The sequence below is a fragment of the Enhydra lutris genome, unplaced genomic scaffold (genome assembly GCF_002288905.1).
Source record: "Enhydra lutris kenyoni isolate GAN:26980312 unplaced genomic scaffold, ASM228890v2 scaffoldscaffold37, whole genome shotgun sequence".
NCBI classification, from domain to species: domain Eukaryota; kingdom Metazoa; phylum Chordata; class Mammalia; order Carnivora; family Mustelidae; genus Enhydra; species Enhydra lutris.
The window spans coordinates 10924525-10949104 of record NW_019154121.1 but is presented as its reverse complement, the minus strand read 5'-3'; the positions used below and the strand labels follow the sequence as shown (position 1 = coordinate 10949104).

General features: G+C 35.8%; 1 protein-coding gene across 2 annotated transcripts in view; it reads left to right on the top strand.

The window, feature by feature from the left end:
• The window catches only part of LOC111154474 (N-acetylated alpha-linked acidic dipeptidase 2), a 51637-nt gene that overhangs the window by 18944 nt on the left and 8113 nt on the right, over positions 1-24580 (top strand). The window contains exons 8-18 of one of the 2 annotated variants that reach the window (XM_022514085.1): positions 150-248; positions 3877-3962; positions 4459-4578; positions 4684-4766; positions 10826-10889; positions 11607-11674; positions 14627-14718; positions 16338-16428; positions 18137-18401; positions 20906-20987; positions 21934-22026. In XM_022514085.1, the coding sequence (XP_022369793.1) occupies positions 150-248; positions 3877-3962; positions 4459-4578; positions 4684-4766; positions 10826-10889; positions 11607-11674; positions 14627-14718; positions 16338-16428; positions 18137-18401; positions 20906-20987; positions 21934-22026 (1143 nt within the window). The remainder of the gene's footprint in view (positions 1-149; positions 249-3876; positions 3963-4458; positions 4579-4683; positions 4767-10825; positions 10890-11606; positions 11675-14626; positions 14719-16337; positions 16429-18136; positions 18402-20905; positions 20988-21933; positions 22027-24580) is intronic. The other variant, XM_022514086.1, reaches the window with a different exon arrangement.

The window sequence follows — 24580 nt, the reverse complement described above, 5'->3', positions numbered from 1 at the left end:
TCCACAAAGAAAGGGAATATTAATAGTACTTGGCTCAATAAATATTTGTTAAATGTATGAATGAAATATCACATTATCAGACTCCATGATTTCTTCTAAGAAATTATGATGCTCAGCCTTTTTCTGTTAATTTTATTTTTTCTCAACAGCCACATGGGAGGAATTGCTGTACCCGATGACAGCTGGAAGGGAAGTCTTAATGTGGATTATAACATTGGGCCTGGCTTTGCAGGGCATGATTCCTTCAGGTAATTTTATATTACTTTAATAGACTGGAAAAGTTTTGTATGTTTAATGGAAAAATGTCAAGGTAACTTCTTCTTATATTTTGCTTGTCTTTTTCTCATTTTTCATAATGAACAATTGATCATTTTATATAACTTAAGAAATACTTATAGAATGATGTCCTGAATTCTTCTTCCAATAGAGAGATCACAACATTTGTTTTATAAAGTCTTAAACATGACTACATTTGAGTTCAGGTTTAACATTTTAACTGCCTTTTTCATCCAAAGTTTTAAAACAATGTTTCAGATAACCCAGTATTTCAAATGTATAGCATTTTGAAAGTTACCTTAAGGGAAGGAGTAAAAGAGAAGAGAGAAAGGAGCTCACATTTATTGATCACTTACTGTGCAAGCAGTTAAAATAGGTAAGCACGTAACTATTGTAAGGCTCAATGCGTTAGCATTAGCACTGTTGTAGAGGAGTGATCCCACAGTATTTATTCATTGAGCTTATAAGTTTCCCACTAGATCAAGGCAGGCAGGAAATGCTAGCTGGAGAGATCAACTTGTGTAGAGATCAACTTGGCAAGATTTAGAACTTTAAGTAGTTTGATTTGCCTGTGGGAGAAAGGGAAATTTAACACTGACAAGTCAGTGTTTTGATTAAGACTTTTGATTAAGCCCAAATCACTCAATCAGTCTTGTTTGCTGTAACTTTACATTAACTGTGCAAACTTGGATTCTTACTAATCTTTTGTTTAAGAATGTTTTTTCAGCACTTTTAAAGTATTAGGAGTTAACTCCTTTTATTTTAAAGGAATTTTAGAAATACTGTAAGTGCTTATTTATCTCTATAACTGAGAACAAAGTTACTTTAATATAAATGTTTATTGTATACAGTAGCAAGAAAACCTAACATGCACAGTGAAAGATAAAGGCCTTTCTGATTTAGAAATGAAACATAATGACACAGAGAACAGAGAAAACATACAGCTTCAGTTCTATAATTTCAGTTTAGGAGTAAATTCAGAAACACAAATCCCTTGGTCTAGATATCAAAATGTTCTCCTTCACCACGGGCACAAAATTCCTAATTGATTTGAGCTCAAAATGGACAAATACACAAATAAAAATATCTTGTTCTTTCTCACCAAAAAGAGCTTTTAATAATCTATTAACCCATTCACAGAGATTCTGTCATTTTTCACCCAGATGAACTGTCCAGATTATCATTTCTCACCCAGAAGGGCTCTTGATAATTAATCCATTTACAGAGATTACCAAGTGACAAGACATAAAACCAAATTCCTAACTATTGCTGCGACCAATAGGGAATAATTCACCTGCCATCAGCAAACTAGAAATACAAAACATAAAATCAGTAGGAAAGATAGTATAAAGTTAGAAGTCCACAGAAAGACAAACCAAGAAATAGACTCTTAATGACAGAGAACAAATCGATGACTACTAGAGGGAAGGCAGGTGGAGGGGATGGGTATAATAGGTGGTGGGGAGAATAAGAGTACACCTACCATGATGAACACTGAGTAAAGTATAGAACTGTTGAATCACTATATTGTACACCTAAAACTAATACAACACTGTATGTTAACTGTATTGGTGTTAACATTAAACACTTCCTAATTAAAAAGAGAGTCAGCAGAGTGAAAATTCTGTCACTGCTCTGGTTTAACCTCAGAGCAAAAAGAAGACATGTCTGGGTTTAAGCTACCCATACCTGGTTCTACAAGGTGAATCCATTGTACATCTCAGTGGGACTTCAAAAAATGAACAAATGGTGATTTTTTTTTTTTTAAGTAAAACCATGTTTCTCCTACAAATATAAAATGAACATGTGTCAAATTTCATTTAATTCATTAAATAGTAAGGGAACCACAAAGGAATTAAAATTTGTTCAAAGGAGAATTCAATGATAATACCAAAAAAGTCAGCACATCAAGAATGCTGAAATTGAAGTACTTAATAGCAGAAAACTAGTTTCTTCTACCTTGAAGGAATCCATTAAATATTCACTAGACAGATTGTATATTTCAGTGGATGTGGAATTTCCACAAGTTAATCTTGATCTCTAAGGAGTTGTGAAATATTCTAGTCAAAGACACTGATAGGCAGAGTGATGGATGAGCTAAGGCCTTTTTCACTTTTTCCTGATAGGAGTGTATTCATTCATTTTACAAATATTTGAGTATTTACTGTAACCCAGGCACTATTTTGCATACTGGGAATTCAGCAGTGAACAAAACAGACAAAATTCCTTCCCTGTGGAGCTTACATTATAGAGTTCATGTTGTTTGGAACATGATGAGTTTGAAGTGGTAACAGGACCAACAGATCCTTTTTTAAAAACTTTTCGAGTCATTGCTTCTAAAAACTAGAAAGAAGTATTACATATGTGGTTGAGCTCCTCTGAGGATCTGACCAGATAATCTATGTTTATTTTCAGGTTTTGATTAAAATAGATTTTTTTTTCATTCCTTTTCTGTAATGTTCTTCTTTTATTCATTTAATGACATAATATCAATGATTCAGGGTTTCTTACTGATAAATCTTAGGCTCATTTTTAGAAACATGCTAGAAATCTTTTTGCTTCTTTGTTTTTAATTTTTATCTCTCAGCGAAATAAATCCTTAATGTCTTAAAATATAAAAAATACCCATTGATTAGTTTTTCTCCAAAGACACTTTATTGAATATCACACATGCTTTAAATATGCATTCAGAAGCACAATATGCTTGTAGATGGGAAAAATCAGTACAGGTTTTGACAACCTCTTAGTTCTTCCATTCATAAATAACCACAAATTAGAAACTGCTGGGAGTCCTCTCTTCCACCGCCCACCTCCCACATGGATAAAGACTCATTTTGTTTCCTTGTGAAAATGAGACTGAGTATTTTCCCATGTCATTTTGGATTCATAGAATGTGAATGACTTTTTTTTTTCTATTTTAGTCTGACCGTATTTTCCCTTTAATTTGGTTAATTTTATTTCACGAATGGATATTTAAAAGGCTGGCCCAAATCAGAATCAACAGTGATGGGCTAGAAAAGTTTCATTATATAGTTGTCGGTACATTTTAGCAGGTGCTTTCCCAAATTCCCATTTCCTTCCCAAATTTCCCATGTTTCTTTTTGGCAGTACTCAGCCAGTACTGACCTTCTGCTTCAACAATCTTGCACCAGCAGGCATTAATGTAAATACAAAGACACAATTTAAAAACGCTTATTTGTCTCTTAAGACATAATTGGCTGCCTTCCTTATTTTTGTACTTTATACAGTGTTTTTAAAAATTTTAGAATACCCAAAACATTTTGAATAAGAGTATTTTGGACTTTAAATAAATATCAACAATATAGCTATGAGGGATGAATAATAAAAATATTGACAGTCAATTTTTAAAATCTGACTTTAAGCATGCTTAAGTACTTAAGAGTAAAATGCATTAGCCATTTACACATTGCACACATCAACAGTGTTAATGATTATTGAATTAGTTTGTGGATATATGGGAATTCATTGTCCTATTATATAATTATCTGTAATTTTGAGATTTTTCATAATAAAATGGTGGAACAAAACTGTTAGATGTAATAATCTATATAAAGTAATTTATTCCCTTTGAAATCCTAGGAAGGTTAGAATGCATGTTCATAACACCAATAAAATTACAAGGATTTACAATGTAATTGGAACGATCAGAGGATCTGTGGAACCTGGTGAGTCTGAATGTTTTTAAACACTTCATTTTTACAAAGATTAAAAGAGTAAGAGAAAATAAACTTCAGTCAATAATTGATTTTTTTTTCTCTGTGAAACAGCTATATTTGAAAAAAAAATTGTACAACGCTAAAAGAAACCCCTATATTATAGTGTTGATTTTTTTTCCTATGGAGGAAACTCAACCAAAAGGAAGTTTAAGTTAAAAACTTAAATTGCAGGCGCCTGGGTGGCTCAATTGGTTGAGTGACTGCGTTCAGCTCAGGACATGATCCTGGGGTTCTAGGATCGAGTCCTACATCCAGCTCCCTGCTCAGCAGGGGGGTTGTTTCTTCCTCTGACCTTACCCCTCTCATGCTTGCTCTCTCTGTGTCTCTCTCTCTCTCTCTCAAATAAATAAATAAATAAATAAATAAAATCTTAAATAAATAGCTAAATCACAACTATTTGTAATATATTGAAAGTTGTAGTTCTTCTGAACACATTATTTTCCAGACAGGTATGTTATTCTAGGAGGTCATCGGGACTCCTGGGTGTTTGGAGCTATTGACCCAACCAGTGGAGCTGCTGTTTTGCAAGAAATTGTCCAGAGTTTCGGAAAACTCATGAGCGGAGGTAAATGATGTTTCTTTGGTTGGTGATGACAAAATGTGACTCACTTAATTGTCTTCTGTTTTTACATAAGTGTACCTAATTAATGCATGTTAACAATGATTGCAGGCTGGAGACCTAGAAGAACTATCATATTTGCCAGCTGGGATGCAGAAGAGTTTGGGCTGCTGGGGTCCACAGAATGGGCTGAGGTAAATATGACTACAGGCTCTTGTTATTTTCTTGGTCAGCAGGGAAACAAATACATGTATCTTAGGATAAGATCCCATTTGAGAAATTGTTTTTATTTTCACATTAGTTTGGCAAAGCAGAATAACCTCTAAATTACTGGGCCAAAACCAAATTTATTCTTGTCAAAGCATTTTGGTTTCCATTTGCATTTGTTTTGTGAATAAGTAAAATTTGTAAGCTCAGAGAATAAACAAAACTAGCAAGCTTTTCTGACAAGAGGACTGACCTATGTAAAATGGATACAGATCCTTGGAGTTCATTTTCAAGTTTTTTAAGTTTCCTTGGAGTTCTACTTAGGAAAAACCTATGATATTTTTAAGAAAACCTAAGGTAACTGTACTTGGGTTATAATTTTTTTTTTTTTTTTTTTTTTGGGTTATAATTTTATACTTGTAGATTCCATATAAATTGCAACCATAGGTATATTTTACCATTCTACAAAAGAAAAATGCTTGATTGTTGAGTAGAAGATAATTTTGTAAATGGAATTACTCTAGTAAATTGTCTTTATAATTTTAGATATTTATTTTTTCTTCAGGTATGATTGATTTTTATGTTACACTGCTTCTTAGTGCTTTAAGTGTCTCTCCCAGGCCCCCTTCTTTCATCTTCTTCCCTTAGCCTTCCTATCGAGTAACTAAGTTCTTTAATGTACAAGGTAAGGAAACGCATTTTGTAAAGACATGTGCACTATATAAGCACATAGTCTCCCTGCACCATGCATTTATCTTTTATGAGTTGAGATTTTATAGATTGTTTTAAAGCATGTCATACACTTCTTGTTATCTAGTTTTTAAAATAATTTCTTCCGGACTCATTTCCTCTTAACTTTACTTTAAATAATAATGTGAATGAAATAAGTATGGAAATAAAATCACACACAGTTTCTTGTCTCCTGTCACTTATCCTTACATTCAGTTGACATTGCAAAGTTTTATCATCACATCGGTAATTATGAATATGCATTTTAGAAGTAGACTATTTAGATGAATCAAATTTCCTTTACTTTTAGAAAAGCAAATTCTTGTGAATGCATGAATATATAAATAGATGTCCCCGTTTCTCTAAATTTAGCAGCTTAAAGTACAAATAATCTAAGATATAAAGTAATAAACATACTTTGCAGTAATTTAATAAATGTGGGTTAGGGAGAGTTTCAACACTTTCCAATATTCAACAGCATACTTTCTTTAAATATAGTTAAGGAATCTTCTTTATTTCTACTAAAAATGTGTTGCAATGGAAACTCTGACTTTGTATCTATAATACAGGCAACTGCCATCCTGCCATTGTGAGCAAATGTAGATGGGGAACAGTCCTCATTTGTGCCAGTAACCACTCACAGCTTTAATTTTTTTTATTGTAATATATTTTTTCTTAAATTTAAGTATAGTTGACAATGTTGTATTAATGTACAAATTGTGGGTTGACAATCTTATACATTATGCAGCTCACCATAATATGTGTAGTTACCATCTATCATCATATAAAGTTATATTATTGATTATGCTGTACTTTGCATCTTCATGACTTATTACTGAAAGTTTGCACTTATTAATGTCTACACCTATTTTGCCCATCTTTCCACTGCCCTCCCTTCTGGCAACCACCAGTTCTCTGTGTTAGCTCTGTGTTTGTTCAATAAATATCCCACTTGATCATGATAATTGGTCCTATTAATGTATTGTTGAATTGGGTTTCATAATATTTTGTTGGGAATTTCTGAGTCTGTGTTCATCAGGGATATTAGCCTATTATTATTTTTTTTTTTTAGTGTCTTTATCTCATTTTGATATTGGGGTAATGCTCGCTTTATAGAATGAATTGGAAACTTTATTTCCTCTTCTGTGTTTTGGAATAGTTTGAGAAAGAGAGGTATTAACTCTTCATAAATATTTGGTAAAAGTCATCTGTGAAGCCACTGGGCCTGGACTTTTGTTTGTTGGGAGGTTTTTGATTATGGATTCAATTTTGTTACAAGTAATTGGTCCACTCAGATTTTCTACTTCTTCCTGATTCAGTTTTGGAAGCTTGTATGTTTCTATAATCTTATGTTTCTTCTAGACTGTCCAATTTGTTGGTGTATAATTTTATAGTATTTTATAATCATTTGTATTTCTGTGGTGTTAGTTTTAACTTTTTTTTTTTTTTTTTTCTGATTTTTACCTGAGTCCTCTTTTCTTGAGGAGTCTGGCTAATATTTTATCAATGTTGTTTATCTTTTCGAAGAACCTGCTCTCAGTTTCATAGGTATCTTCTCTAAGTTTCCATTTCATTTATTTCTGTTTTGATCTTTATTTCTTCTCTCCTTTCACTAATTTTGGGCTTTGTTCTTTATGTAGTTCCTGTAGGTATAAGGTTAAATTGTTTGAGATTTTTCTTATTTATTGAAGTGTAGACCATAATGTATTTCTATAAAACTTTCTTTTTAGAACTGCTTTTGCTGTGTCCCAAAGAATTGAATTATTGTTTCCATTTTCATTTGTCTCCACGTATTTTTTTTATTTCCTCTCTGATTGTTTCATTTACTTACTGGGTGTATGGTAGCATATTGTTGTAACCTCAACGTATTTGTGTTTTTGCCAGGTCTTTCTTTGTCATTGATTTCTAATTTTATACCATTGTAGTCAGAAAAGATGCTTCAGATGATTTTGGTCTTAAACTTACTGAAATTTGTTTTGTGGACATACCCTGAGATCAAATCTGGAGAAAGTTTCGTGTGTTTTAAAGAAATGTGCATTCTGCTGTTTTGGGGTGGAATATTCTGTATATATCTGTTAAAGCCATTTGGTCTAATGACTTACTCAAAACCAGTGCTTAATAACGGATTACCCAGACCCAAAAATCTATTGCTAGATGTGGGCTTTTAAAATCCTTTAGAGTATTACTATTGGTTTCTAACTTTTTATGTCTGTTAACATTAGCTTTATATGTTAGGTGCTTATTTACTATTATTATATCTTCTTATTGGATTGATCCCTTTATCCTTCTATAATGCCTTTGTCTTTTAAAGTCTATTTTGTTTGATATAAGTATTGGTACTCCAACTTTCTTTTGCTTCCATTTGCATGGGTATCTTTTCCCTTTCCCTTCTCTTTTTGTCTGTGTGTCTTTTGATCTGAGGTGTCTCTTTTAGATTGCACACAGATAGATTTTTAGTCATCCATTCAGTTACTCTGTCTTGATTGGTCCATTATAGTTAATGTAATCATTCAGATACTACTCATTGCCATTTTGTTAATTGTTTTGCGGTGTTTTTTGTAGTTCTCTCTGTTCCTTTGTTCTTCTCCTGACTTCTTCCTTTGTGTTTGATGGTCTTCTTTAGTGTTATACTTAGGTCTCTTTCTCTTTTTGTGTATTATAGGTTTGGGGTTACCATAAAGTTCCCATGTATATAGCAATCTATATAAGTTGATGGTTGCTTAGATTTGAACACATTCAAAAGCATTAAATTTTTACCCCCCAAACACAAATTTTATTTATATGATGCCATATTTTGCATATTGCCTAATATTCTAAATATATTTGATTTTATTAGTTTTCTTTTAACCTTCATATTAGCTTTGCAAGTGATTTATTTACTACCTTTACTAGATGTTTGCTTTTAGCAGTGAAATTTTTTCCTTTCATACTTTTTTTCTAGTTGGACCTTTTCTTTTCTACTTCAGGAATTCCCTTAACACTTATAAGGCCAGTTTAGTGTTGATGAATTCCATTAGCTGTTTTTCATCTGTGAAACTTTATCTCTTCAATTCTGAATGGTAAACTTGGTGGGTGGAGTATTCTTGGCTCTGTTCCCCCAGTGCCCTTTTAGCACATTGAATAGATTTATGGCCTCCCTTCTGGCCTACAAAATTTCTGATGAAAAATCAGCTCAAAGCCTTATTGAGTTTCCTGTGTATGTAATCTGTTTGCTTTTCCCATGGTGCTTTTAAGATTATTGAAGTTTTCCATTCTAACTATTCTGTCTTGGTGTGGACCTCCTTTGATTCATCTTTTTTTAGGAGTTCCTGGATATCTGTTTTCTTCTCCAAATTAGGGAGGTTTTCAGCTGTTATTTCTTCAAGTAAGTTTTCTGCTCCCTTCTTTCTTCTTCTGGGAATCCTATAATGCAAAAGTTACTATGTTTAATGTTGTTGCAGAGGTCCCTTAACTTGTCCTCATTTAAAAAAATTATTTCTTTTGGGTGTTCAGCTTGGCTGCTTTCCAATACTCTGTCTTCCAGCTCACTGATCTGTTCTTCTGCTTCCTCTACTCTTGTGTGGACTCCCTTTAGGGTTCTCATTTTAGTTGTATTTTCAGTTCTGGAGGATTCCTTTTTATACTTTCTCTTTGTTGAAGTTCTTAATGAATTCATCCACTCTTCTTTCAAGTCTGGTGAGCACCTTTATGCCCATTACTTTAAATTCCTTCTTAGGTAGATGGCTTATCTTCATTTAGTTCTTTTTCTGAGGTCTTGTTCCTTTGTATGGAACATCTTCCCCTGTCTCCTGACTTTTGTCTGACTTTGTGTTTCTTTATTAGGTGGAACAGGCACCTATCTCAGTTTTGAAGAAGTGGCCTTAGGTAACAATACCCCTGTGTAGACTGTGTGCTTAGTGGCTTTGGCTAGCTGATTGGTGCTGGATAGGTGCTGGCTGTGGCACTTTGCACAGAGGCACCCTGTCAGGTCAGCTTGAGCTGAAGCAAGAATAATTCAGAGGTTCCTGGAGCACTTTGCACCATGGTCCCCTGGAAGGACAGCTGAAAGGGAGCAGGCTCAGGCCAGGGGTTTTGGGGATGCTCTACATTGGGGCTGCTTTGGTGGGAGGGCTTGGGTGGTGACCCACAGGCCAGGTGTGTGCTTGGGTCACCTTGGTGGAATAGCTGGAACTGGTGTGGGTGAGGGGACCAAGTACCTCTGACCCTGGAAAGAGTTTCAGTAGATAAGCTCATTTGGCAGACATTCTAGGGTTAGTAAATGAATGTCCTCCACTTAATAGTCTAGTTTCCCTTTGAACTCTCTCTGTTTTGTTTTTCTGTGCCCTAGGGTGGGCAAGTCTGCAAAAGGGCCCCTCAGTCATATCTCTCCCTGCTATAGGTTGTCACATTGTGGTTAGTTGTTCCCAATGTTACTGTATCTCTGCTGTTCCTACCCTTCTTTATGTGGTCCCTCTTTCTTGTGCAGAAGCTGTTCAATCAGCTTTCATTCTTCTTCAGGAGGAATTGCTCTATGTGTAGATGTAGATTTGTTGTCTAGAAACTGAATTCAGGGTATTTCTGTGCTTCTATCTTGGACCGCCTCCTATTATAGCATGTTCCTATTAGGTAGCAAGCCAAATAGAAGTAAGAGGCGCTCTCAGCATATTCCCATCTGTGTGATAGTGTTCTCTATCTTGTGTGTGTGTGTGTGTGTGTGTGTGTGTGTGAGTGAGCAAAAGCAAGGGGAAGCAGGAGAGAGGGAAAGAGACTGTCCTAATGTCTTTACTTCTTTCCCTGTAGTTTTTTTCTATCCTCCTTTTTAAAAATTACTTTCTCTTTATATTTCCTCTTTTAAAAATAGATAAATGGAAATTCTCTATTTCCTCACTTTTACTTTACTTGGGTATCCAGTCTCAGTATATCTCTCAAACTTCAGTGTATGCAAGGGTTTCCAAGGATACCTTGTAGAAAATACAGATTTCCAGGACTTTCAGAAATTCTTGTTCATTAGGTCTGCAGTGGAGCCCAGAGTCTGGGAGCCTCACCCCATATTCTAATGCAAGAAATCAAGGAACCACACTTTTCTGTGACAGTTCCTGCTATTGCTATAAACAGTAGCTACGTGATATTTTTCCTACTGATTTTAACTGCATTAATGTTGTTAATTAGCCAGTTATCTGCATTTTCTTGGAAATTATGTTCAAAGGCATAGGTGTTTGATTCATAAAGGTATCTGTAGACCACTTTTATACTAAGTTGCTTTTTTTTTTCTTTTTTTTTACACATTCCCACAATTGTAAATATTGTGAATTAAGTAACAACTTTGCTTTAACTGTAGGAGAATGCAAAAACACTCCAGGAAAGAAGTGTTGCTTATATCAACTCAGATTCATCTATAGAAGGTATATTTTATTTCAGATTATTAAAAATCTTTTGAATGTGCAAATTGTAACTAACTTATAAACAAAGATTATTTTCTTCCTGTCAAATTCCTCAGATACCTTAATTTTCCACTTTACCACAGAGAAAACCATGATTCAAATGAGTCCATGTATGATTCATAACTAAGCTACTAATCCTAATTTCTTTAGTATATTTGCCATTTGCCTATCTTGAATTACTACTTAAAACTCTAGTATTAATCACCGTCTTCCTGTGGAGATATTAAAAGAATTAGGCTAAAATATTTCAGAAGAATGATGCTAGGGGTTATGGCGGGACTTGCTGCCTCAGCAGCCAAAACCCTCCTGTAACTTCCTCTGTTTGAAGTGTACACTTTCTTGCTCCTGAAGAACTATTTCCACCCTATTAAGATTTTATTTATTTGATAGAGATTACAAGTAGTCAGAGGCAGGCAGGGAGAAAGGAGGAAACAGGCTTCCTACTGAGCATAGAGCCCGATGCGGGGATTGATTCCAGGACCCTGAGACCATGACCTGAGCCGAAGGCAGAGGCTTTAACCCACTGAGCCACCCAGGTGCCCCTCCACTCTATTCTAATTCCTTGAGAATGATGCCTTCAATTTCAAGTCTACTGTATCTTCTTTATAATTAGAAATAGTTAGACTTCTATTGGAATTTCATTTGGAAGTATTAAAACACTGTGTTTTATTTTTCTAGGCAATTATACTCTCAGAGTTGACTGTACACCCCTTCTTTACCAGTTGGTGTATAAACTGACAAAAGAGGTAAATAAATCTGTCTTGTTTTCTAATGAATGGGTAAGTGAATAATACCTGTTTTCTTCATTAGTAGTAGTGATTTTTAAACTGGAAAGAGACCTTAATACAGTATTTATATGACCTAACTATAAAATAGTATTGATAGTCTAATAGTAGCTATTAAAAATTGTGTGCACTGTCATGTTGTAGGTATACAGAGTCATGTGGTAGAGGCATTCTGGTAGTAAAGTGAGCTGAAATGGAAAAAGCCTTGGGTTCAGGCCCAATAAAGTGAATTTTAGCAGCAAAAATAATAAAAAGACATGGTTACTGAATCCAAATACTTAGTAGTCCAGAGAGGATATATACTCATAAATGAGGAATTATACTTCACTAGAATATTGGATACTACAAGCAATGGAGAACAATTATGGAATAGAAAATGTGAAATCCTGGGGTAGGTGGGGAGGCATCAGAAGAGGTTTACAGAATATTTAGTGTGTGGGCTGTAAAATGGAAGGATATGAAAGAAGGCATTCTCAGCATAGAACTCAATACCTAAAAGAGATGTGGAAATATGAAAAAAGTATTTCCTGACTCTGGGTGGCTCAGTGTGACATAAGTATAAGGTTTTGGTGGAGAGATGGTAAGAAATGGGGCATGACAAACAGGCCAAGTTCAGACAAATGGTGATGGAGAAATTAAAAATCTTTAACAAGGTTATACATTATCATAGCTATCCATTAGAAAGATCACTGTCAGTGTAGTGAATAGATTAAGCTGTAGCAACTCAACAAAATAAAAATAATAATCATATAGGAATTTTGTAAATATTGATAAAAAAGTATTCTGAGCTCCCTAATGTACTCTAAAAATTATATAATCTATTCACTTAACATCTCTGTACTTCATTTTAATAGTTCATTGTAGAATTACAGAAATATTGAAGTACGTGTCACTTTTCTGAAGGTACTGTTTCCTACTTTCCCTTATTATTGTTCTTTTTCCTGTTAGTGTCTCTAAAAACTACTTTTCCCAAAGGAGTCCTCTCATTATTCCCCTCCCAACTCACAACAAATTGGGTAGCTTGTGTTCTTGATCCTTTTATTGGAATGTCCCATAAAAACATCTCCTCTAAAAGCAAGCTGTAAGGAAAATCCTGAGAAAATCCTTTTCAGCATATGCATTTATGCTTTGTGCTGTCCTACAGAGATGGCTCCTGCCTTTGATGTCAAGGATAAGAATAATTTTAGGGGTGCCGTGGTGGCTTGTTAAGCATCTGGCTCTTGATTTTGACTGAGGTCATCATTTCAGGGTTGTGAAATTGAGCCATGTCAGGCTCCATGCTGAGAATGGAGCCTGCTTGAGATGCTCTTTCCCTCTGCCCCTCCCCCCATGCTTGTGTTCTCTCTTAAACAAAAACAAGCAAAAAACCAACCATAAGAATGTTAGGGCCAATAGGGAGAAGTTTAGGTCTATGCACCTTTGTAAAGAGGCAGATGCTTATCTATGGCCATACCAAAACCCAGTAGAAAAAGACTTTTGTATTCTCCTGTGAACTGCTTATTATAATTTTACCAACTCCTAGTATGTGTTAGCACAGTCACATCATGCTGGTAACATGAGAGTAAGATAAGAGTTGTAGATAGGGCAGAGCTTAGAGAGAAGGGCAGCTGACTGATCAAAGAAATGGGGCAAAGTGTTGAAATAATGGAGGGTCAGCATCTATGAAGATGTGTGTATCAGAGACACAGGTATGATCGCGGGAGACCAGGCTGAAGGGACACTGTTCTGGTTAGTGGCAGGTTGAGATGGTGATTCCAGAAAATGAAAGGATTTTTCAGGGAATTCAATCTAAGCAGGATATGGGAGTTGGAGGTTCTCAGCTATTGCAAGTTGGGAGAAATGGAGTAGAGTAGAACCCGATGAGTTGGCTGGAAACGGACAGAACATCTCTGCAGCTGCAACGTGCTAGCAGGCAGAGGGATGCCTGTGGGGTGCTGGGGCTGTTTTTAAGCTAGGGCTTCATGTGCAGTGAGAAGGCAACAACCAACTCTGTATAAGGCCAGAGAAAATACCAGAGGAACTGATGTTTATATTAAGATGGGGACCATTATTCCCACTTCCACAAGGTGAGAAAACTAGGGCTTCAAGGGGGGAAGCAATACACAAAAGGTTAAAAGGCTTCCAGAGCTGCATGAGTAGGGTATGCCTCCCCCCCCTTTTTTTTTTTTTAAAAACAAAGAGCTATAACCAGACAAATTACAGGTGGGTATGTGTGATAATATGGATTTAAAATACATGTTAGCCTTCCAAGTCTGCAATTTTTCCACACATGGCCCTGCTTCAAGTGAAGAAAGAAAAGTATGTTTATGGGCATACTTCTAATCAGGATAGTATAAAAGGTTCATGCAATTTACAGAAGCTCTTAGAATTTCCAAATAGAAATCTGAGCTTATACAGAGCTTTTACAACCCATCAAATTCCAACTTTGCAAAAATAAATATAATTTGACTTTCTAAAATGGCAGTACCTCCTTACCCCACCTGCCCTACAAAACCAACTTCAAACTTAGTGTCTTCAGCCTCATCTCTTGCCCTGAGGCCTCTTTTTATAGGTCTTCATGGACAAAAGCAATTTACTAAAGTAAATCCTGTATCTGGTTTGGCCCAGTAACTTACTACTAAAAGAGATCTAAGCTCCCAGAAATCATAGTGATGACATTTGCTGGAACTCTAGTAAAAAGTTTACCAAAAGAAGCAGGAAATTTTATCCCAGATATAGGGCAAAATTACCATTAGGCAGCCAACAAAAATAAGAATTTGGTTGGATTTTTTTTTTCTTGCCATTTGCTTTTGTTTTTCCATAAAGGACATGACCTGTATCCATATAGTTAAAAAGCTGGTAACATGGTCTTATTATTGGCATAAATTTAGTTGCTTCTGCGTCTAATTCACAGTATTTGATTTTTCATTCCAGATCTCTAGCCCAGATGATGGTTTTGAGAGTAAATCTCTTTATGAAAGCTGGTTGGAAAAGGACCCTTCATCTGAAAATATAAACTTTCCTAGGTAAATTACTTGTGTATTTCTTACCATAGGATAAATTATGAATTCCCCTTTGCCCCTTGTTTCTCCAGATATGCAATTCTTAGATGTGTCAACAATTTGACTAAAGAGAATCCCATAGAATCCTGCTTGTAGCCTTCGATTTGGTAACTCGACAGAATAGCCATCTTTGAATCTTTAGGAGTCTAGTTTTGCAGAGTTTTAGTCAAAGTTATTTTGCCACATTATCAGGTACTATTTTGCATTCTTGAATTAAATTTCAAATGTTAGATGTATTAGTAAATCATGTAACTCCAAATGATAATGATGAAGTACAAGAACAAGATTATTTGCTTCTAAAGGGGCATTATAACCACCAGATTGTCTTTACCTGTAATCAATTTAGACTGTTTAAATATTAATTTTTTTTACTTCTTATTCATACAACAGCTTTCTTGATTTTTTTTTTCTTTTTTTTTTTGGTTTCTCCTACAGTACTATTTCTAAAAACTAGCAGAGGATGGTAGAGTGTATAGCTTCATTCCATATTCCAAATAAGGGCTGTGAAAGTCTGTTTCCACTATGGAAGTTTCACATGCTTAAAAAAAAAAAAATTACTGGAGTAGGAAAAAAGGTTTGAAAAACATCTAAGGTTGGGGGCGCCTGGTGGCTCTATTGGTTAAGTGTCCACCTTTGGCTCTGGTCACAATCCCAGGGTCCTGGGATAAAGCCATGTCTGTGCCCTGCTCAGCAAGGGGTCTGATTCTTCCTCTGTTCCTCTGTGCTCTCTCCCTCTCTCAAACAAAATCTTAAAAAAAAAAAAAAAAAATCCACAGTCTAAATTTGGGAAGTGTATAGTTACATTCTTAATGCAAATGTAATTTTACTTTCTGCTTTACTCACCATTAAGAATTTTTTGGTTAGTATATATATGTGTGTGCATGCGTGTGTATAGTGGTTTTCTTTACTATATGCAAAGAAATCGATTTTAGTTAAATTTCTAAATAAGTCACATTTAGATTCTTAATGATCTTATTTGTTTCTCTTTATTTTAAATATACTTTAATATGGCAGTTTTTTTTTTTTTTTTTAAGATTTTGAGAGAGAGAGAGAGAGAAAACACAAGTGGGAAGAGAGGCAGAGGGAGAAGCAGACTCCTGCTGAGCCAGGGACCTGATGGGATGTGGAACTCCATCCAAGGGTCCAGGGATCATGGCCTGAGCCAAAGGCAGACGCCTGACTGAGCCACTGAGATGTCCTTCATGGCAGTTTTCTTCCTAGATTATAGTTCTCTGAGAATGATGAAATCTTGTTTTTCCCTCTAAATAAGTACCATAAAATGCTGACAAAAAGAGACTACTGTCTTAGTAGGGAGCCTGCTTCTCCCTCTCCTTACTGCTCCCCTGGCTTGTATACTGCCAAATAAAATCTTAAAAACAAAACGAAACAAAAACACTATATATAGTCCCTTGGTTGCTGTCTTTAGTGGCACTGTTTAACTCCATGTAGTAAAGTATCTTGGAGTGGTGTACCTTTTCCTAATTCCTGTAAATATGCTATGCAATTCCTTGCTTGGTTCACTGTCCCATTTAACTTCGTAATTTTTATTTCTCCATGTGTATATATTTATATTCTACATCCAGAATCAACAAACTGGGATCTGGAAGTGATTTTGAAGCTTATTTCCAGAGACTTGGAATTGCTTCAGGCAGAGCCCGTTACACTAAGAACAGGGTAAGGCATTGTATTATTTTGGATACACAGCACGACCAACTTGTTAGGAATTTTAAAAAGTTTACTTTTTTGGCACCAGGTCACGTGGCCCAGGAAAAATTCCACGGATAAGAGCTAACTTTATGTCCCTTTGTAGATGGAATAGGAATTTGGGTTATTCTGTGTATCTTCCCTGCAGGATTATTCAGTGAAGCGGTAGTTAACAGAGTAATGCCAGATACTTAGCTGGTTATCAGAACCAAGTAGTTCATATCTTCTTTGGTGTAGGTTTTGTTGGAAAGCCTCATTCTTCTCATCTTTTCTTGAGGAAAACAAGCAGGTGAAGAACCTGTCTTGGTTACAGGGGATGCCAGAGTCTTTATTGTCAGTAACCCCTCTTCACATACCCACTCCTGCCTGTCATCTGAGCCCAGGGCTTCTGACTAGGGAATAAAACAAGTTCCTCATTTTTCAGTTCAAACTTTTTTCTGTTCTGCACTGACTACTTTACACCATTGTCACTCAAACATACTGATGATATGCAAGTCGTAGGATATGCCAATATATACCACGTCTGCTTGATTATGTTAAAAATATGTAATAAACTGCAGCACCTGGGTGGCTCGGTGGGTTAAAGCCTCTGCCTTTGGCTCAGGTTATGATACCAGGGTCCTGGGACTGAGCCCTGCATTGGGCTCTCTGCTCAGCAGGGAGCCTGCTTCCCCTCCTTCTCTCTCTGCCTGCTTGTGATCTTTGTCTGTCAAATAAATAAATAAATAAAATCTTTAAAAAAATATGTAATAATCCAAGGTGAAAATTCCAACAGTAAACTCAGATTAGTCACAGATTTTAGTAATTTTGAAATAACTGCAGTACACCAACATCTTGCTTTTCTAGAATACATACCCCTTGCAAACTGGACTACCCAGAAGATGACTGAGAACAGAAAAGAAAGCAAAAACAGTTCCAAAATAACCCAAAATAAATGCATAAGTTTAATACTCATTAAACTTTTTCAAGGCTTATTCACTATTCACTGATGACCTATTCTGGCATCAATCCGAACAAAGTTATATAGTTTTTAAGACACTGTAGATTAAAAGCAGAGTATTAGAGACTGACATGGGGATTCCTTGTAGTGATACTAAAAGCAATAAAAATGTTAACCTTATAGCAAGGTAGCAGATAGACAAAAACTAAATTTAGGAAAGGCAGCCCTAAGTCAAAAAATATTTACTTAAAATACCACTATGTAATAATTTATCCTGGTAGCCCATAATTATGTAATAAAGGATAAACAGCATTTAGTTATACAGTTTGGAAAGGAGACAAGGTGCCTAAATATCAAATTCCTAAACATATGTATCTTAGCCAACCAGAACCTTTCATTTTCAATCAATTGATAATTTTAAACTGTGCTAATATACAGTTTGAGTATGTACTCCTTAATTTCAGTTATCAGAAATACAATAAAGACAATTTTCAGTAAGTATTTTGAATGAAGATTACATGAATTATAAAACAACAGTGAAATTTTAAACTGGTAAAACATGATAGTGTTTTAGTTAGATATTAAGTTTATTCTGCTTCATTGTGATAAAATTCAGGGTGCCACATGATTGTATTTTTCCTGCAATCATTTTTATTATATCAATCCTGTAATTTGAATATTTAATGTTTGTATTTAGTACCTGGTTTTTCCTCCTCCTTCCCCCCCCACCCCTTCCAGAAAACAGATAAATACAGCAGCTACCCGGTATACCACACGATTTATGAGACGTTTGAATTAGTAGAGAATTTTTATGATCCCACATTTAAAAAACAGCTTTCTGTGGCTCAGTTACGAGGAGCACTGGTTTATGAGCTTGCAGACTCTGAAATCATTCCTTTCAATATTGAAGACTATGCAAAAGCTTTGAAAAAGTATGCATCAAGTATCTACAATTTATCTAAGAAACATGACCAACAACTGAGAGACCACGGAATATCATTTGGTAAGAATGGCTGGGTATTTTATAATCTTTAAGTCAGAACTTTAAGACAGTCTCCTCTTGTCATCACTGTACACTTTTTGATCCTAGAATATATACCTGCATCACTTAATTCTTACCTCTGGAAAAAAACCCAAGCACTTTTAAAGAATGTAATTTCATCTGATACTTATAGGATGAATCCATATTGCTAAGTTAATGCTACAGACATTGGTTTATAAATATTTTCCCGATGTTGCTGCCTTTAAAAATATTTTTGCCGTTAAAAGAACAATACTACAATACAAAGATGAGAAAACCTATTCCACTACATGTTAAGTCTCATTATTATTGCATATTATTTGTCTACATGCAGGATTTCTTTTACATGGTTTTAAGCATTGTTTCATATTTATGTAGCCATTTTGTGGTTGCTATTTTATACTATGTACCCCTTACAAAGCAGGGATGAACTGGGTCTGGAAGTAGTTATGCAATTCAAATCCTGGCTTTAATATTTAATCACTGTATGATGCTGGGAAAGATACTTGGCCCCTACGTTGTGTCAACTTTCTTAGGAGTGAAACAGTAAAGAATATAACGTGTTTCCAAGACAACTGTGGGTGACTGACCTGGTTAATATATAGAAACAATGTTATCTACCAGTAGGGTTTTATTGTAACCATTTTAATCTGGGAGTACATGTTCTTAGTATACACCAAAATTATCAAATTTGTATTCAGTGTCTACCATCTGTAAATTCTGTGTTAATTCCTGGGAGATAGAAGGATGTGTGAAAAATAATCATTGCCCTCAAAGAGCACAGAATTTCACGTGAAGAAGACCAGAAGGCCGGGGACAAGTTGTTATAGGAGTATACAGAGAGTACTACAGGAATACAGAGACTAAGTACAGAGTAGTCAGTAGTGGCTTTTGAATATTACTATATCCAAATTCGTCACCTTCAAAGTTATGATGAGCAGTAGGTACTAAGTTCTAGAGAAAGATGATGCAAAGAAAATTTAGGAAATTGTGTTTATATCAGTGATTGGAGAACCTCGGTAATGAAGGGGCAAATAAAAAAAATGAAACTAGTCATAAGATGGACATTCATAGTTCTTTGGCTATCCAGCATCCAGTTCTTGTCCTAGATGCCCTGATTTTTCTTTTAGTGAATTACTTTTTATAAGTTGAAGTCGGTATCCAACCGAGAGGGCACACAGTTAAAATGGAAAGACTCTCTTTACACAGGTTAAGTAACCTCATCTATCTCTTAATACCCAGCCTTCCCCTTGCCTCCCATATTGTCAAACTCTCCAACTCACTGGTGACACTCCATCCAGATTAAACATTGATAATCTTCTATCTCCTACCTAATATGCCCTACTCCTTTCCCAATCAAAATTCACCATTTAGTACCAGGCAAAAACAGGCACTCAAAAAATGTTTTAATGAAGGAATGATGGATGGGATGGATATATAATCTGCACTCCTGGTCTCCAGTTCCTTACTTCCTTCTACCATTCCAGCACACTGTCTTCCTACCAGTCTCCCGAAATTGTTTATGCCAAAGTTATCACTCACCCCTATTATTAAATACCAGGGACACAATTTATTTCTTATCCATATGGACTACTGTGGTTCACTGGAAATTTAAAATTCCTTCCTCAATACTTTTCTGTAGCTTCCATAGTACCTATTATTATTTGGTACATGGTTTTAGAAACTATACTAATTAGAGCTTAAAGAAAATCTAGAGGACAAAGAAAGATTCTTCTTCTTTATATTGAAGACCTAATAGCTTGTGTCCTGAACAGTAAGTACTCTATCTGTAAAATGAATATTGTCTCCCCTGCTTCAGAGATTAATGAAAGGAGGATAGCAATAATTTATGTTCACTTTAGAAAAGACGCAAAATGATAAATAAGGTAATTGTAATAAAAAGTACACTGAGAACCTTCTCACTTTACTTAGAATCTTTGTAAACTAGAGAAAAGCCTGACCAGAAAAAAAAAACCTGACCCTATTTCTGTGTCCACATACGTCAGCTTGTCACAGGCAGACTTTAAAACAAGATCTTAAATGCACTCCTTACAAAGAGGGATTAACATTGTTTTAGTCTATAATATTGGAAAAACCTAACTCATCTATAGCTGTATCTAGTATCTACCATACAGATGTACCAATAGTATGTACTGAATGAGTACATACATGAATGATGCATTTCTGGTAAATTAGGAGTTAGAAGAATTATTTATGTCCTAGACTCCTGGAAGTTATTTCCTGAAGAAACAATTTAGTCATTTTCTATTTTATATATGTATGTAATTTTTATATACTTTTATATAAAATATATATACACTGTTCCTTTGTTATAATATTTTCTGATAATTTCCACGGATCTGCAGGAAGGCGCAACACTGTTTGCCTATCTATTCACTCATATCAGCCTGGAATGGGGACAGCAGGAAAGTGAACATGTGACATAAGCAGCACTTACTGACCTTCCACTTTTGTATTTTTAAAAGATTCTTTATTTTCTGCTGTGAAGAACTTCTCAGATGCTGCTTCAGATTTTCATAGAAGACTTACACAAGTTAATCTTAATAAGTAAGTTTCAAATGTCAAGCTCCCCATCATTCTGAAAACTGATCTGGTTACTAGAATGAGTCATGTACACTTACACTCTGCTCTACCTCACTGCTCTTGAGGTCTGTGAATCAGCAGCATCCGCATTACCTAGGAGCTTGTTAGAATGAGAGTATCAAACGCCTTCCAAGACCCACTCAATTCGAATTCCATACTTTAATAAGACGCTCCAGAATGGTTTTTATTCATTTGAGAATAAAAGTTTGAGAAGCCTTACTCTAATAGTAGACAAAAACTCATCCCCACGACAAGGGCCAAGGAGGAGAGCTGGGAATTCACAGTTCCACAGGCTTAAGTGCATTTGTAGTATGAATTTCACTATGATCCCAATACTTCCCTGTCCTAATGCAGAAATGTTTTTATTGATACAATTGTTGCATTTCACTTAATCACTTGCTTGAAATATAATGAAAAACCCCTTGGATTGTAGGAAAGCCCAGAGAACTTATGTAGCACCCCAGAAAGAGAGCTGGCAGATTCCAAGTGTGAAAGGGGAGTCCTGGCATGTAATACTTCCCATCCTTCTTGTAGAATGAAGCAACTTCCCTTCATTTGTTGTTCAGTGTTTATTCAGCGGCACTAAATGGCTTATCAAGAACTTAATAGCACACCCAACCTGCCTCTGCAGGAGGCTGGGCTCTCCTCCTAAAAAGAATTAAAAATGTCTTTCTATTCTTTCCGTGATCTTGAAAAACAAATGAACCACTACCAATAGGTCTTTCTTACTGTGAATATTAGAAAGATGCCTCTGTTGTCATCTATGGTTTACATATGAGGCATTATCATTAATCTGCATTTTCTTAAAAAGCCTATTGGTTTTAGAAGTTCATTTTTCCATGCCTTATCCTGTATTTTAAAATACAGTTCCATGGTAAGGGTTATAGTTACTTATTTCTTGTTTTCCCAGTCCCATTGCACTGAGAATCATGAACGACCAACTGATGCTCCTGGAGAGGGCATTCATCGATCCCCTTGGTTTACCAGGGAGGCGGTTCTATAGGTAAGGAAGCAACAGGTGTTTCACTAAAGGACATTAGCTACTTTTCTGTGACCAAAACCAGCATGCTTTAAACTCTTGCCGTCAGATGAATGGAAGGCCAATATGTATGCTATGAGGAACATGGGTAAGATTATGTATAGTAGTATAAGTTGTAGTATCAGAAAACTTCATGTTTATTGGTCTGCTGCAGATGTAAATGATAAACGGTAGATGAAAAATAACTCTAAGAAAAGCTAAAAGCTATAAAATTTAGAGGGAATCTTAGAGCTTCTGTAATTCAAACGTCTACATTAATCTTTCCTATAGCATCTGAGGTAAGTAGCTATTTAGCCTCCGAATCTTCCAGTCCATAAGAAGCTTCCTACCCTCATGAGGAAGGCCATCTCATTTTAAGAAAGGTCTAATGTTAGTTTCCCTCAGAAAGATCTTTTTCTCTTTAATTTTCCTCCCTCTGACCCTGTTCAGCTCTTCAAAATCAAATAGGATAAATCTAGGTCTATTTCCATAGAATATTATAGTTTTTTGAAGATGACTGCCATGTTCTGCTGAAGCAATATCCTCTTTTTGTACCTGTACCTCTATGCTTTCTTTCACTGTCTTGGACAGTCTCATTTTTCTAGGTACCTCTTAAACTGCAGGTCCTCAGTGAAAATTTGTGAGGCGACTTATCATCAGATACCATGTGCCAGACATAGTTCTGCATGTTAGCTTTCTTATAAATATTAGTTGACTAGTATTAACCTTTAATTTTAAGCACACGCTTTCAGAGCCCAGCTCTGGCTCATACTCAGCAACCTGGGCAAAAGATTTACCTAAATTTCAGGTTCCTTGGCTATAAAAAGAGAGGAGAGTGTAACTGCTTTCATCCCATAGACTTATAGATTTCAGGCATGTGGCAGATTTAGCTCAGAGACGAATGTACTCAGTAAGTAGCTATTTTAATAAACAGTAATAATTCATTATTGATACAAATAAAACAGCCATTGGTTAAGTATGTATATGTCAAAAAGCTGAAAGCAAATCTACATGTTAACCCCCTCTTGCCTGTATTAGTCTATTATTCATAAGCAAAACGCCTTTTTCTCAAAATGAATGCAGACTCTATAGAAGCTTGTAGGAGAAAAAGGGACCATAGTCCTTCAGCATTTCCTACTGTAACCCACACCCAGGCATTTGCTATTCTCTTTAAAGAAAACTGTTTTATATACATGTGTATATATTTATTTATCTGTATCTAAATTAATGTGACCATACATTTTGCATCTTGCTCTTTTTTCATAACAATTTATCTTAGAGAACTTTCCATGCCAGTATATACAGTTTTGCTCTCTTATCTGGTATATAGTATTGGTTTGGCATGTATGTATAATTTTTAAGTCTCTGTTGACTCTTTAATTCGTTTTCCCCTCATTTACTTTTAGTAAAAGTACTGCCATAGTATGTTCTTGTGCCCTTTTGAACATTTGTCTTTATATCTATATAATCAGTATGAGGATTTCAGGGTCAAAGAGTAAACACATTCTAAGTAACTGCTACACTGACCTCCAAAAAGACTGCACTGTATTTTAAAAACTTATAGGAATTATTAACTGAATATTAAGGCTATATTCTAAAGCGAGGGCAGTACCAGATGGCAATGTAGGAAGACCCTGAACTCCCCTCAACCCAGGGACACACTGAAGCTGTAACTATATATGTAACAGTTTCCTCTCAAAAAGACCAGAAGACTAGCTGAGCCACTGCTTCATATCAAACAAGAAAAAGGCCATACCAAAGAGAGTAGCAGGAGAGTCCGAGAACTAATCATGCCATAAACCCATCTCCAGGTACACAACCCACAATTAGGAGGGAATTTATAAATCCAGAATTTCTCCCTTGAGGAGAAGGGTTCATACCTCAAACAGGGTACACCAACTTTTAAGACTTGCACCCGAGGTTAGCCTCTAAAATATCTGGCTACGGGGCACCAACTACCCAAAGGGCTAGAGTGAACAGACCAACAGCTCTTAAAAGAGCTTGCATGGACTCACCTGCCACAGGGCCAATACAGAAGCAGCCCTCTGAAAAGCAGACCTCATGTGAAAGATTCATTTGGTAGTCTTAATGCATCACCTGGAAGAGGCTGGTGGATGCCATCTTTGTGTTGTTCCGCTGAACTCCAGAGCACCAGTATCTCCTGGAAGGCAACTTTTTACCTGTGTCTTGTACTTAGTGCTTACAGCTGCTGGCCGGGGATGCTCTTTAATTGTGTGGCTCTGGAACCCATGGGGCTTACTTACATTCCTGGGTCCCATGAGACTATAACAACTGGAGACTGTTCTTGGAAGAGTTTTTTCTAAGAAAAACAACTATATGCTGGTACAGGAAGTCTGGCCTAAGAAGAAAGATCTAGGGCCTATGGCAAGAGTTTACACTCCCCCTCTGACCTGCCCCAGTTCGATGGTGTATCTCAAAAAGGAGATTATGCTTTTGTTGGGCATCAGTTTTTGCCACTGCTGCCAGGGCACACCTGTCCATTGGCTCTGGGGCCCAGCACAAGGTCCCATAAGACTGA